At 42.7% G+C, this 15,854-nt stretch overlaps 2 protein-coding genes and 1 pseudogene across 4 annotated transcripts in view; all 3 read left to right on the forward strand.

Moving 5' to 3' along the window:
- The window catches only part of Txnl4a (thioredoxin like 4A), a 16,763-nt gene extending 5,867 nt beyond the window's left edge, over positions 1-10,896 (forward strand). Inside the window, exons 1-3 of one of the 3 annotated variants that reach the window (XM_017802258.2) lie at positions 320-451; positions 7,633-7,736; positions 10,540-10,896. In XM_017802258.2, the coding sequence (XP_017657747.1) occupies positions 7,693-7,736; positions 10,540-10,711 (216 nt within the window). In that variant the 5' untranslated portion in view covers positions 320-451; positions 7,633-7,692 and the 3' untranslated portion in view covers positions 10,712-10,896. Of the gene's footprint in view, positions 1-319; positions 452-6,641; positions 6,663-7,630; positions 7,737-10,539 lie in introns of those variants that run through there. The other 2 variants (XM_029554161.1, XM_017802256.2) reach the window with 2 other exon arrangements.
- LOC103746971 (N-alpha-acetyltransferase 11) lies at positions 449-1,322 on the forward strand. Its single transcript, XM_008849250.3, has one exon. It carries the CDS (start codon positions 529-531, stop codon positions 1,198-1,200), a length of 672 nt encoding a protein of 223 aa, XP_008847472.1. The 5' UTR covers positions 449-528; the 3' UTR covers positions 1,201-1,322.
- Positions 7,999-8,113, forward strand: LOC115067015 (annotated as a pseudogene).
- Positions 10,897-15,854: the final 4,958 nt, after the last annotated feature.

Below are 15,854 nucleotides of genomic sequence, written 5' to 3' on the forward strand. Positions count from 1 at the left end.
CTCTCTTTACAGGTACACACATAGATAAAAGTATAGCGAAAGAACTGGAAGGACACATCTGGAAGTGCATATTTCTGAGAAAAGTGGATTAGCATTTATTAGGTGAATTATTTTCAATAAATATTTTCTTTGAAAATGTTATTGTGGCTGGGAAGATCAGTTGATCCAGCTGCTTGAATGCACACAAGGCGGCTCACGGTACCCTGCCGTGCAGGCCCACTCAAGATGTTGTACATGCTCACAAATCTACACAATGGCTGGCAGGTAGAACAGGCCATTCTCTTGGAGGAAGACAGACTGTGTGGTCATCATTCATTTTGGACACGACTGGGACCCCACCTGCATGAAGATGGACGAGGTTCTGTACAGCATCGCCGAAAAGAAATGGAAGCTAGTGGGAGATCTTCCTCATCTTTTATGAGCCCTGTTTGGATATCCCAGCTGTTTTAAAGCTGTTGGTGTCGCTTGTGGTCCGTGGCATCCTCTCTGGTTCTCCGCAGTCTGACAGGGTTTCTTCCTGCCGCCAAAATGAACATCCGCCGTGCTGGGCCAGATGACCTGATGAACATGCAACACTGCAACCTCCTTTGCCTTCCTGAGAATTACCAGATGAAATACTATTTCTACCATGGCCTATCCTGGCCCCAGCTCTCCTACATTGCTGAGGACGAAGATGGGAAGATTGTGGGCTATGTCCTGGCCAAAATGGAGGAGGACCCTGATGATGTCCCCCATGGTCATATCACCTCACTGGCTGTGAAACGTTCACACCGGCGCCTTGGCCTGGCTCAGAAGCTAATGGATCAGGCCTCGCGGGCCATGATTGAGAATTTTAGTGCTAAGTATGTGTCTCTGCATGTCAGGAAGAGTAACCGGGCAGCCTTGCACCTTTATTCTAACACCCTCAACTTCCAGGTTAGTGAGGTAGAGCCCAAGTACTATGCAGATGGGGAGGATGCTTACGCTATGAAGCGTGATCTCTCCCAGATGGCAGATGAGCTGAGACGGCAGATGGTGCTGAAGAAGAGCAGATACGTGGTTCTGGGCTCCAGGGAGAACCAGGACACTCAGGGCAACACTCTTCCTGGTTCTGAAGAGGCCTGTGAGCAGGAAAACCTGGCTGGAAATGACAGTGGCAGTGACAGCAAAGACAGCACTGATGTCCAGGACAGCTCGCAGGACTTGGATTCTGCCTCATAGGTCCTGCTTGAGCACCACAGCTTGCATTTCAGCCACATTTTTCACCTGAACTGCTCTGCAGTATCTGCTTTGGGATCATCTCAGATTGACCTGAATGACTTGCCATTTTCAGCTTTCAATAGCCACCTTCCATGTACCCTGCTGTGATCCTGAAGGCATACCTGGACACAGAACCTGCTGTGTAAGAGCCAAGGAAGCCTGAGGACTGCCGTGACAGAACCTTCCTTGGCTCACACTCTCCTGCCATTATTTTGTTAGCAGTCACTGGATTGTGGTTACCCTACAGGTTCCCTCTTAACAATGCCAAATGGGAAGCAGGATGACTCTGGAAGCTCCCCAGCTTTCAGTGTTGCCATTATTTATCTGGGTTTTCATTCTTGGAATAGTGTCCAAGCTGAGCATCAAGTTAGTCCTCATGGCCCCTCCCTCTTTTCTGGTGGATGTTACCTACTCTTGCTTTCTCTGGAAACTGCATATGTCCTGTCCTCCACTTTGAGGAAGAATTTTTCCCTTTCCCGGTGGGAGAAGGTGACAAATAGTGGACTTGCACACAAGCAGAAGTTGAAGATTTTAAAAGGACAAGCAGTAATTAAGTTGCAGTCTCTAACCTGAAAAAATAAAAGTATGAAAAAGAAATACATCTGTTGTAGAAGTTCATTGGTTACTAAGCATTTCCTGGTGCTTTGGGATTGGTTCTAAGGTCACTCTGGAGGTAACAGATTCCTCCCTTAGAGGTTGCGTGTTGATCTGAAGAGCCACGCCACAATGCTGAGAGAGGAAGGTAAAAGGCACCATGGTGTCAGTTACAGCTGTCTTTTTTATTTTTTATTTTTTGTCTTTTTGAGACAGGGTCTCCCTGTAGTCCCAGCTGACCTGAACTCACTATGTAGATCAGGCTGGCCTTGAACTCACAGAGATCCGCCTGCTTGTGCCTCCCAAGTGCTGGGACTAAAAGTGTGCACCACCACGCCCGGCTGCAGCTGTCTTTTTTAATATATTTAGTGTTTTTATTTTATGTGTGTGAGCGTATTGCCTGTATGTATGTGAGTACACCTGTGTCGTGCAATACTGTGGAGGTCAGAAGAGGACGTTGGATTCCCCTGGAACTGGAGTTAAGGATGGTTCGTAGCCATCATGTGGGTGCTGGGAATCGAATCCAGGTCCTCTGCAAGAACAGTCAGTGCTCTTAACTGCTGAGCCATCTCTCCAGCCCTACAGCTCTCTTTTCTTTACTGACCTATTTCTGAAAGTTTTACTATAAACTAGTATTTAGTGTAAAAATTACGTGAAGTCATTAGAATGTGTGTCCTCATTTATAAAATAGGTGAAATACTTCATTTTCGAGCGATACGGTTCTTCTGTCAGTTTCCATTTTCACTTGGGGACCTGAGAGTCTACTGAGTAAATAATTTCCACAGGCTCTGACCTTTCATTGGATTGTTAGTGCTGTAAGAGACAGTTACTTCTTGTTTTTTGCAATAATATTGATAACTATTTTAAATGATAACTTTGCTGTAAAGCATGTGAAGTAATGGAGTATCTCTGCTTAGTGGCACATGGATATTGACAGAACTTTAAAATTTGGAAGGCTAATTTCTGCCAGCAAACTGGAATTCTGCTGTGAATGCTTTTCACCCCTTTTCTCCCCCTGGCTCCTCATCTCAATGCCCCGCAGAACCATGAGAATAGCACTCAACTGGGGTGATCCACATTGCCCACTAGGCTCACCTCTTTTCATAAATTTCTTGTTTCACCAAGAAGAGGGGAGTGGGGGCCTGAAGAGATGCCATTCCTCCTATACGTGTTCAGCCCTTCTGTCTTGTCTCCCAGGATCTTCAGGGACTTGCCCTGTGTTTTCACAGCCACACCTCTCCTGAGTTGTCCACTAATGCCCCTCTCATCAGAGCTCCAGTGTGTATGCAGCTCCTGCTCTGTCTTGCACTGGCACTATGACCATCCAGGAACCACAGTCAGAGCTTTTCAGTCTTACCTGACTAAAGCTCTCTATGGCCTCAACACAGTTCCTTTCTTAGACTTACCTATCTTGATGTTCTTATTGATTGGCTTTTGATGCTGGAGACTTAACTCATAGTAAATACTTGTTCTATCACCAAAGTGAACCTCTCATTCCCTATGTGGATTTCTGATCCTGCCTTTCCCTTTGTGCCTTGCCCCTCTCTTTCATGTTCTCAGCTGTAAGGGGCTTCTGCACTAAAGCGGAAGCCCTAACATCAGCACTACCTTGGCTGGCTTGGGCCCTGCTAGAAGCAAATGGTGAACTTGAGGTAGCCTCCCTAATCTTGTTCCCTTTGGTTCAGCCCCAGGTTCTTGCCAAGCACCACCTTAGCGCTTTTGTCCAGGTGTTCAGTTTTCCCAAGCTGAGTTTGTACAAGTGAGCACTTGGATGCCTCCTCAGCCCAGCCTCACAATGTGTAGGCTCTTGTAGTCTGGCTCTCCAGGAAGAGAGTTCTACACTCTGCTTTCTTGTCTAGGAGCTAGATTTGGAACTTGGCTTGTGTCTTTGTCTTTATGGGTTGAATTCTCTACCTGAATGATTCCTGCCCTCCATGATTCCTCCCTCTGCCTCTTCAGGCAGAAAAATTCCCTATGACTCTGCTTGGAAAATCTCATCTAGAGGATGGGCTTGGGGCAGACCTGGGTCAGGTATTGGCGCTGCTGCTTCCCATGTGGCTTGATGCCACATGATCTTTCTGAGTCTTAGTCTCTATATAAATTAAGGTCGCTAAGGCTGTTCAAAGAATTAGAATTAATGAGTGCAAAGTTCTTTGCACATGTAGATTCTCAAATACTCTGAGCCAGTCTGTAGTAAAATAAATGTTCATACGTTCCTAAAATATGTGAATTTGACGTGGAATTTGCAGGGGGTGGATGGTGAGCCAGATCAAGCTTGAAGGCCCAGGAGGAACACTTGTATCTTCGAGCTAGCATTCGTTTCAGTTGCTTTCCTTGATTACTAAATGACCCCAAATTGATAAGGTTATGTGGTTAGTATTTATAGTATGTGTTTGATCCTGAGCAAGACACTGAAGAGAATGAAATTGGGTTCCATTCCTAATCCTCTTAATTGTTCATGGTCTCGGCTTCCGTATTTTCTGAATTGAGCTATTTTATTTTAAAATAAGACCAGAAATTGTTAGCTGTGAAAACTGGGTCCTCATGACCAATAGTCTCAACAACAGTGCTATGGGAAAACAGTTTCAGAAATAGTGTTCACTGAGAGTGAGATCCCACCAAGAGGCAGACACCCCATGTGAGGGCATGGCATTGAGGGTTTCTGAGGTGATTCATAGATGGGAAAGCACACATCCCTCATGTAGTATGAGATGTACACAGTGAGGCACATATTCCTTGTGTGCTAAGACTTGCACACAGGAGGCCTACATCCAGTATGTGCCATGACATGTAGATAGTGAAGCCCATGCATAATGTGCCGTGTAAGAGTTTAAGATCCTCTCCACCGAAGATGGAAGACTAGTGGAGTCCTTGTTAAGTGTAAACTTTCTGTCACTTTACAATGCTAGTTTTAATTTCCTTACTAGTTTTTTTAATATTACCAACAGAGTGGCATGGAGTACTCTATCAACTTCAACAGTTACAGTATTTGCCAGTGTGGTATTCTCTAGCCTTCATCTTTTTATGCTGCAGCATTGAAAGCAGATCCCAGATAACATGTTATTTACCCATAAACTATTTTGGGAGTAGAGATAGTTTTTTGTGGTGCTCAGATTTGAACCCAGGGCCTTGCTTATGCTAGGCAGGTGCTCTACCACTGAACTACATCCCCAGGTGATATGTTTTCATTTGCTTTGCAGTACAGGTGATGAGCCTAGGGCTTTGCACATGTAGCAAACACTCTACCACTAGGCTGTTTCCCCAGGCCAACTGATAGGGTTTTAAGAGTCTTTCTTAGTCATAGTAAATAAAAGAACTGGGCCTGATGGTGCATGCCTGTAATCCTAGCACTTGGGAAGCTGAGGTAGGAGGATCACAAGTTCAGGGCCTGCCTGGGCAACAAAGTGAGTTCAAAGTCATTCTGGAAAACTTAGAGCCCATTTCAAAATGAAAATACAAAAAGGGGCTGGAGAGATGGCTCAGTGGTTAAGAGCACTGACTGCTCTTGCAGAGGACCCGGGTTCAATTCCCAGCACCCACATGGTGGCTACGAACTGTCCTTAACTCTAGTTCCAGGGGAATCCAATGCCCTCTTCTGACCTTTAGCATTGCATGACACGGGTGCACTCACATACATGCAGGCAGTGCACTCATACACATAAAAATAATAAAATTTTTTTAAATAGAAAAAGAGCTGGGGGTGTAGCTCTATAGTATCCTGTTGCCTAATGTGCAAGAGGCCAGTACCACAAAAGGAAAAAAAATCAAGGTATTCTTAGCCAGGTATGGTAGCACATACCTGTAATAACCAGCACTCAGGAGGCTGAGTCAGAAGTATCCCAACTTTGAGGTCAACTTGGACTACGGAGCAAATTTGAGGCCAGTCTGCTATATAATCAAGACCTATCAGATAACCCAAAATATACAGAAAATCTTGTTTTGGTCTAGGGTTAAATTTTTTTTTTCTTTGCCCCTTTTACATTTTGTGTGTGTGTGTTCACTGTGTGTGTGCGTGCATGTGCCACAACACACGTGGTCAGAGGACAGCTTGTGTGAGTTGGTTCTCTACCATGTGGGTTCCAGAGTTTCAACTGAGGTTGTCAGGTTTGGTGGTAAGCATCCTTACCTGTTGAGCCATCTTTAGTCTCCAACTAAGGTAAATGAATATTGAATCAACAATATTGATACTTCAGGGGTATTATAAAGCAATTTAGGAAAGAACTTGCGATCAGACGTGGATATATACTCTTGTATGACCTTGAGCTAGCTAGTGACTTATTCTCTCTAAGGGTATAGCCTTTCACAGTTCTTGTGAAGATTAAATGAGACACTGTTAAAGAATAAAAAGTTGGTGGCAGCAAGATGGTTTCTCCTGTAAAAGAACTTACCACATAAGTCTGATGGCCTGAGTTTCCGAAGAACTGATGGTAGGAGAAAACTGACTCCTGAGAATTGTCCTCTGACCTTCATAGCATTCTGTGGTGCACACCCAATAATAATAATAATAATAATAATAATAATACAAAGCAGGTTTTTCAAAAAGGGAGGAGGGAAAGTAGATAGATTGATTGGCTGGTCAGTATCATTTCTGGTAATAACCAGCTGTCTCTGGCTTCTTCAGCTTGTAGACTCATCTTCTAGTCCTTGTTCCCCATGTCTGTCATGTAACTCTGTCCCTATAAAGGTAGCGGTCATGATAGATTGGTGGCCCACCTCCTAACCCTAACCTCATCTTGACTCTTCATCTGCAGTGACCCTCTTTCCAGATAAGTCACTTCTCAGTTTTGGGGTCAGGACTCAAGACTCCTCAGGGCCACAGTTCAACAGTGGTATGTATAAGTTTATTCAGGGCATAGAGTGTTTTTAAGGAACACACTACACTCTGCCTCAGAGTTTTAGGAATCATCCTTTGGAAATGAAGTACCACATAAATTTAAAGGTAGTATGCATAGTGGGATAATTGTTAGTCCTACAAGCTCAGGAAGAAAATCACCAAAGAGTGGTAAAATAGTGACACAGCCATTTGATAGAATAACATGCAGCTATAAAAGCTGTGGTAGAGGTGGAGGCTAAGGATGTAACTCAGCTGGTAGAGTGTTTGCCTAACATGCACAGAGTGCTGGGTTCAGCCCCAGTGCTACAGAAAACCAGGTATGGTTATGCATGCCTATAATCCCAGCCCTTAGCCATCAGGCAGAACAGTATAAATATTTAAAATGTACCCAGAAAAAGGTAGGACAAAACATAGCAAAAATATTAACAACATTCACAGCTGAGTATGGGTTTGAAGGTGATTTTAGTCTCTTAAATTTTTCATGATTTTTTTTTTTTTCCTAAACTGATGAATTTGGATTTTATAGGGAACAAATTATAGGAAATTCAGTACTTGGGATAGTAACTGTTAGTGCCACGTAACAACACTCATGCTTAGAGCCTGTGGTTAATACATATAATGAGTATTCGTCAAAGTACAAACTTGTAAAAGTTCATGTGGCTCCTTGGTAGGTAGTAGGAATAATATGGTTATAGACGGTTTCAGGACTCTATTAACTTGCTGCTTGAGACAAGTTTAACTAGTTCCTAAATGACTCTCCAGAGGGCTGCAAGTAGCCATTGATCAGGGCCCTGACAGCATCATGCTGTTTTCCTTTGTCAGCTCTGTGGGAAAATATTAACTCGTTCCAAAAAATTGTACAGTTAACACAAATTCTTGTTTTAATTTGCTTTTATGAAATGAAAGCCAAATCAACTTTTTATTTTAGGTTTTGTTTTTTTTTTTCCTTCAAATCTCTTTTTTAGGTTAAAAATTTTGCAGTTATTTATCTTGTGGATATTACAGAAGTACCTGACTTCAACAAAATGTATGAGTTATATGACCCATGCACTGTCATGTTTTTCTTCAGGTATGTTATTTTAAATTTACTTAAATGGAATATTGTTAGTTTGGAAGTTTAATGAGACAGATTCTTTTGTTTAGAGTGAAGTCTGTTGGTACAAAGTAACAATTCCAGTTTTACCATTCACTAAGTAACAAATTGTCCTTTTGAAATACTGTCCAGAAAGTTACATGAAGTATAATTGAATGGAAGACATTCTTAATGACATTAAGATACTTTCAAGTGAAATCTGTTGACAAAAAACCTTTTAAAATATAACTCACTTGTTAGCGCTTTTTGGCCCTTTGGCTAAGATCAAGTGTAGTATCTGTTCTTATCAGTTTAAAATATAACTCACTTGTTAAGTACATCATTGACTTAATATTGTCTTTATAAGACTCCAGGGTGACTGGACAGGCCCAGGGAGCAGTTTGCCTCAAAGGGGTGGGAGTAGGGGAATGGATAGAAAAAAGGAGGGCCCCCACGCCCTGTAAGGCTGGGCAAACTTGTTAGGGAGTAAGGCCTGAGATTACCCTCCTAGCTCTGCTGCCTGTGGGAAGGGGTCTGCCCAAGTCCCTCTCTTTATGGTCTATATTTGTAACTTAATGGTGTCACCCTTTTGCAGCTTCATTGAAGGCCATTCTCCTTGCACTGTCCTTTCTGTCCTTTGCAGTTTGAGGATGTAAGGCAAATGTAGGTATCTTCTACTACCCAGTGGAAGATGAGCAACAAGAGATGATGCTCTCAGCTTTGAGTACCTCCTGTGGGTTGAGAGGACTGTGGGGCACAGCCACTGTTGTCTCCTGTGTCTGAGTGATCTTTCCACATTTCAGCATGAGGTCCAATGGCCATGTCCTTGTCCTTTCTCTGTGCTACATGTTCAGCTGCCATTACTGGATTTCAGCATCTTACCATCTGGAGAGGATGAGAATTTAACTGTTCTTTTCCCAACTTATTTCTCTTCTTTCACTGGAAGAAAGCAGGCAGCACCCCAAGACTTTTTTTGAAATTTATCACTGACAAGTTCTACTTTTCATACAACTGTGGTACACAATGATTCCCATTCTATAACTAGAATCCCCTTTCTTTTGAGAAGCAAGGTTATCACTTCAGTGGAACAGAAGGGCCATCTTAGGGGCTAGAGACACAGTAATAGGCAAGGAAAAAGGATGTGGGAAACAGTGTTGATGTGTTGACAGGAGCACACTTTATGTATTTGAGATCTTTAGGACCACAGGTATACTCAGAAGACAATACTCCCTCTTCCTTCTGCAACCCAGAATTCTAAAACAGGTAGCATGAGTAGTCACCATATGTACAAATACGTACACTAAGTGCCCACGAGGTTTCACTGCCTAGCACTGGGAGGTAGAGTGAGATAAGCCAGGTTCTTCTTCTCACAGAACTTTGATAGAAGAGACAGCTAAGTACACAGACACAGACACTAGGGGACAGATATTTTATTTGGAGACATAAATACCAAAGATGCCTGTCTAAATCACACAGAACTGCCAGGTGTGAAGGACATAGTTTGCTTTTTATTGATGGAAAAAAAAAAAAACAAAAAAACCCAAAAACCCAAACCAGCTTGAGTAGAAAAAAAAAAAAAATTTTCTGGTCTTTTTGAGACAGGGTCTCCATGTAGCCCCAGCTGTCCTGGAACTCACAGAGATTGGTCTGCCTCTACCTCCCAAGTGCTGGAACTAAACATGTGTGCTGCCACGCCCAGCAGGGTTTATTGTATCTTATTCTTCCAAGTGACAGTCTACCATTGAGGGATGCCAAGGCTGAAACTTAAGCAAAGTAGGAACTGAAGCAGAGACCACAGAGGAATGCTGCTTACTGGCTTGCTTCTTGGCTGGACCCAGGACCAGGACCCAGCCCAGGACCACCTGCCCAGGGCTAGTACCACTCACAGTGGTGCTACCACAGTGGTAGCTCAAAAATCAAGAAAATGTACACATTTCAATTCAATAGAGGAAAATTCCCCAATTGAAGTTTCTTTTTCCCAGGTGTAGCAAGGTGACAACTGAAGTCCAGCATGAAGTAGTTCTGTGGGGTGCAAGGGCACTCAGTACTTGTGGGCAAGAGAGTAAGCCATAGAACCCAACAGGTCTGATGTGTATATATGCAGGAAGAGATGCCAGTATTCATTTACAAATTCCTAGGCCAGTCGAGGACATGAAATGTTATCCTGAAAGTGAGTGTTTGACACAGAAGCTAGCCTGTTAGCTGCTCTGAGACCCACTGGAGTGTGATCATGGACTGTAGCTGAAGCCAAGTGTGTGATTTTGTGGTAGTGGAAAGTTAAACAACTAAAAATTGATCTTTAGCAAACCTGGGGACATTTGTGCAAGTGCAGCAGGTTAGCATCTTTATCTCAGAAAGTGCACATACAGGTCCCTATCCTCTAGAAGATAAATGTCTAAGGGGCTATCTGCTTCCTGGTCATAGCCATGAATGAATGCAATGATCAACACACAGTTGAGCTTTTGGTAAAATCTGTATCAAATGCCCATAAACAGAGCATGAAAAGCTTACACATTGCTCTCTCTAGAAAATTAGTGCAATCCTCTGGGAAACCATTTGTTTTTCCAAGTGATGCACCTGTCCTTTGCCCTTTACAGTGTAAGATGTGAATGCACAGGAAATACAGAGCACAGAAAGAACGTTGCATTTCTTGGAAATTATTTAGCATTTGCATCCTTTTTTTTTTTTTTTTTTGAGTTGTGGTCTCTTTGGATTATCTGTGCCTTTAATAGGAGCGTGAGAGCTTGAGGGCATATCTTTGGAATTCTTTCTGAATATTGGTGCTCTTTGCTTTTTTCAGAAACAAGCACATCATGATTGACTTGGGCACTGGCAACAATAACAAGATCAACTGGGCCATGGAAGACAAGCAAGAGATGGTTGACATCATAGAGACCGTGTACCGTGGTGCCCGCAAAGGCCGGGGTCTGGTGGTGTCTCCCAAGGACTACTCAACAAAATACAGATACTGAGCACTGCCCTCATCCTCAGGCCAAGGATGCTGGGAACCTCTTCCACATGGAAATACTCAGTTCTTCATGGCCATTGGGATGGGTGTGCAGTAGAATGTGAGACTCCAGGCCTAGAGGATCTTTGAGATAAGGGTTATAGGGCCTTAACTTGCTGTAGCAAATAAACATATTCTGAAGGAACAGTACTGATTGTTTGTTCTTAAGAAACCTGCAGTGTGTTTTACTGATTTTAGTACTGTCTTTACCCTTGAAGTGAGATGGGGTGTTTGTCCAAGAGGCCATTAAGTTCTGCATACTGAAATGGTTTGTTAGAAGCTGGATGTGGTGGTGCATGTCTTTAATTCCAGCACTTAGGAGCCAGAGATCCAGGCCAACCTGGTCTACATAGTGACCAGGCCAGTTGGGGCTATAGTCTCAAAGAAAAAAAATATATATATGTGTGTGTGTGTGTGTGTGTGTGTGTGTGTGTGTATGTATACACACACACACTTTATTGTCAATAGCTTTTTCAGGTGTTAGGCCAAAAAAAAAAATTTAGCAAACAATGTACATTCCACATTCCTGGGTTTATTGTATACCTATTGTAAATGTGTTGCATATTGTTATTAGTCTGTTGGAACTGCCATAACAAAATGAACAGACTGAATAACTTAAACAACAGAAATATATTTTCTCACAGTTCTGGAAGTTCAAGGTCAAGATTTCAAGACAGTTTGGCTTCAGCATTCTCTGGCTTGCAGAAGACAGCCTTCTTTCTGTATCCTCCATGGTCTTTCCTTGGTGTGTACTTCTGTCTCTTATAAGGATGCTAGTCGTGATGGATCAGGATTCTGCCCTTATGACCTCATGTAACCTTAATTACTTCCTTAGAGGCCTCCTTTACAAATACAGCTACACTAGGGTTAGGGAACAAATATACCATTGGAGCCCAGGGACGGGAGGTGTAAACATTCAGTCTGTGACAGATACAGAAGTTGTGGTCGGTTGACTCACTCATACTCCGTAAATGTCCTCACTGGTTGTCTTCTGTGGTCCCAGATCAGTTGACGTGGTCAAGCATTGTAGGTTTGATCCAGAGGAAACAAGTGATTCTCTAAGCGCATAGAGATTTATCTCCCATCTGTCCAGGATGGCCATTAGGCAAAGTCCAGGAATTACTCAAGATAGCTGATACAGAGGTGTGGGCTCAGGAGTAAACCCAGGGTGGTCAGAATGAGGATTTAATCAAGTTTTAGAGATACCACCAGTGTATACAGAGAGTCAGAGTTATTGCAGCACTGTTTAGAGATGGCACACTCAAATAGAATAGAAAATAAACCGTTCAATGACTGTTGCATAGCACTGAGCATTTGATCCAGAGTTCTGCATGTCAACTGATGAGCCCTGTACAGTAGAGCAGCAAGGTACAGGAGGCAAAGACTGCCTATGCACATTCTTGGAGCATTCAAGACAAAGACCTGAAAGATGAACACAGTGGATTTGCACTGTGGAAGCCCCTATGGGTGAGCAGCCCCTGACTGCTCTGGGCCCCAAGATATAGAATGACAGATACAGCACACCAACACAAAGCACCGCCCAAAAGTCAGTGCAGGATGAGTCCATGGCCTTTAGAGTTCTTATTTAGAGATTCAGTGTTAAGTGGGAAAGAGAATCAGGGCGGGCACATGGTGGCAGATTTAAATGGCGTTTTCTACATTATTTGTGGCCATGACAGTACATTTTAGTTTCCACCCATTTTCTGGTTCACACTGCAGCTCTTATTTGGTAACCAGCTAGAATGTTGAGGCACTTTACACCACAGAAATCTCTCTGGCCTTCTGCCCACTTCTACCTTCACCTGTTCCTTTCTCTTCCTAAAATAGGCTATGGGAAGGCCAGCCTCAAATTCTCTGACCTGCCTTGTCTGACTCTAGGGGTCCTGCCCCAAACCACCAGCAGACTGAACAGCCGGGCCATTCTGTTTCCCCATCCAGTGCATTCACTTTAGATCTGTTCTTTTCTGGGCAGTCAATCATGTTTCAGCACAATTGTCCATGTTTCAATTATGTCTAAGCAAGAAAGTCTCCAGAAACTCCCAAATAGGTGCAGTTAGACAGGAGCCACATGTTCTGGTGTGCTATTGCACATAGATGGCTAGAGATAGTAGTCATGGACCATAGTCAGAAAGCTAGAGGGGCTTGGCATGGAAGCTTTAATCCCAGTACCTGGGAGACAAAGGTTGGTAGACATCAGTTTGAGACCAACCAGAGCTATAGTGAGACCCTGTAAAAAAAAAAGGGGGGGGGATTATGGTTTTCACTGAAGAAACAATAAATGAAATAGGCATACTTAACCCAATTCAAATGTCGTATAATGTATGCACATGCTACCCCATTAAAGTGTGCAGTTTTTATTTTTAATCACTTGAAATTTTAATTTAGGGATGGGATCATGTGATCTCCCCCAAACCCTTAATTTTAAATTGAACCCCAAAGGGATCATAGAGTAAGGTAGATGATTGTGTCAGCAGCTCACAGGGAAACCAATGAGAGCTCATCTCTGGAATGCTGGGCATTTAAACTCAATCTCTGAGCTTTGCTTGTCCATCTTGTTTGCTTTTGTTTTTGAGACAGGGTCCCACTTGTGATGCCAAGGTTGACCTCAAACTCAGGATCCTCCTGCCTCAGCTTCCCTATGACTGGGATCTCAGGGATGTGCCACTGTCCAGCTCTGGTGTTTCTGATGAAGTCTCAAATCTGTTTTCAAATATCCACTATTTCTGCTAAAAGTACAATTATTGCTAAGAAATTTAAAGCACAAATAGCACTGCCATTATTTCAAACTACCAGGAACCCTGAATTTAAAGGATACAGTTTAAGACACAAAAGTAAAAGATGCCCCTACCCCTGACTACCACCACTAGAAGCACTGGCTAACACTTACTTTGGTGAGTATGTCTGGCCAGATGAAGTGCCTTCAGTCAAATTTCTGACTTGGTGAAATGTGCTGAGGATTTGTGGGTAATTGTTCAATATAGCATTATTAACAATAGTATGAAAGTGAAGAATGATCTCAGTGTCCAAGAGCCAACCCTCAACTTCTTAGATGATTATAGATAATATGTTGGAATATTAGGCAGCCAGAAAAAAATGTGTATGAAGTTTTTACATGAAACAAACATTATATGTAAAGAGAAAAAGACATTAAATTATAGGTAATATGATCAAATATATCAAACTGTGTAGGACAAATGTCAACAGTGGCCAATTGGTAAGTAGAATTTGGGTGATTTTAGTTTTATATTATGTAAGAATGCCATTTTGTGAGCCAGGCATGGTGGCGCATGCGTTTAATTCCAGCACTTGGGAGGCAGAGGCAGGTGGATCTCTGTGAATTTGAGGCCATCCTCCTGAGTTCCAGACCAGCTGGGGCTACAGGGACACTCTATCTCAAAAAAGACACCCCCCCCAAAAAAAGAAACGAAAAAAGAATGCCATGTCATTTTGTAAATGAGAGACTACTTTTTCTTTTGGGTGGCAATAACTATTGGACTTTGACTTGGAGAAAGGTGAGCTGAATAACTTCAGAAGGCTAAGTTAATGACGAAATTAGCTTGGCTTTGTGTTGTCCTCCAGTGATTACTCCTGAGAGGGGTGACCTTGATCTCAGGACACAGGAAAACTGCTTGGGAGAAAAGCATCTGCCTCCAGGGTGAGAGATAAGGAAAATTCCATGGAAAGGAGGTGTGAGTCTGAGAAGCTTGATTTACTGGATCCCATAGGTTGATTTGGCTGAGCTCTGGGATCTTCAGTTTGTAAAGCAGTTGCTCCCTGAAGGCTGCATGGCCTTGACATGCTAGAATTACTCTTGAAAATGTGGATGGCTGTATTAGTCACTTTCCTGTTGCTGTGATAGATACATTGACCAAAGCAATTTGTAGAAGTAAGAGTTTATTTGAGCTTACAGCTCCAGGGGAATTACAGTCCATCATGGCAGGGAGGCATGGTGGCTGGAGGTGTCTGGAGCAGGAGTAGCAGAAGGGAAGCTCTCACATCAGGCAGGCACAGGAAGCAAGAGAATGACTGGAGATCTGGCAGGGCTTAAGAACTCTGTAAGCCCACCCCCAGTGACGTGCTTCCTCCAGGATAGCCACACCTTCTAAAACCTCCCAAAGCAGTACCACCATGTGGGGACAAAATGTTCAAATACTTGGAGCCTGTGTGGGACATTTTCATTCAAACCATCACAATGGCTATTTAGAAGTAGCTACGTCAGAAGACTGATCTTTAAAAAAATCAGTGTAGGGGCTGGAGAGATGGCTCAGGGGTTAAGAGCATTGGCTGTTCTTACAGAGGACACATGTTCAGTTCCCAACACCCACATGGCAGCTAACAACCATCCGTAACTCTAGTTCCAGGGATCTGACACCCTCTTCTGACCTGCAGAGGCATTGTACAACACAGGTGCACTTACATACATGCAGGCAATACACTCCTACACATAAAATAAAAATAATTTTTAAAAATCAGTGGAGAATTTTTTTAAATTTTTGTGTTTTTGTCTTTTTGAGAGAAGGGTCTCACTATGTAACCCTAACTGACCTGGAATTCAATATATAGACCAGGCTGGCCTCAGAGATCCACCTGCCTCTGCATCGAGTGCTGGGATTAAAAGCCAGTGCCACTGTGTTATTGTATTGCCTTTGTTTCAGTCCTTTATTTGTTAAAATGAATTTTAATTTTTAATGGGTTAGGGTATATGTAGTTCAGCAGTAGGACACTTGCCTACCATGTTTGAGACATTGTGTTTGATCCCACATGACTAAAAATCAAAATTAAAAACATCAAAATTCATTTTGCATAGGTTATTATTATTCAAATTCTACAGTTTTTGTTTTAGTAATTTCAAGTGATTTGTTTAATAACACCTTCAGGTCTGAAAGAAAAAAAATTTTGAAAGGTTAGTTGATTTATATACTAATACACAAATAAGTTCAAATGTAGTTTTCAATAAAATACCATAGTTCCCAGTAATGGTTAAATGTTTTTATGTAGGTAAAATTTAGTAAAAGTATGTAGAGCCGGGCATGGTGCCACAGGCCTTTAATCCCAGCACTCGGGAGGCAGAGGCAGGTGGATCTCTGTGAGTTCAAGGCCAGCCTGGT

This window comes from Nannospalax galili, unplaced genomic scaffold (assembly GCF_000622305.1).
Source record: "Nannospalax galili isolate Female #2095 unplaced genomic scaffold, S.galili_v1.0 scaffold1805, whole genome shotgun sequence".
Lineage (NCBI taxonomy): Eukaryota > Metazoa > Chordata > Mammalia > Rodentia > Spalacidae > Nannospalax > Nannospalax galili.

Excerpts from the sequence above, each read along its gene's own strand:
- LOC103746971 (XM_008849250.3), top strand. The coding sequence starts at position 529 with ATGAACATCCGCCGTGCTGGGCCAGATGACCTGATGAACATGCAACAC.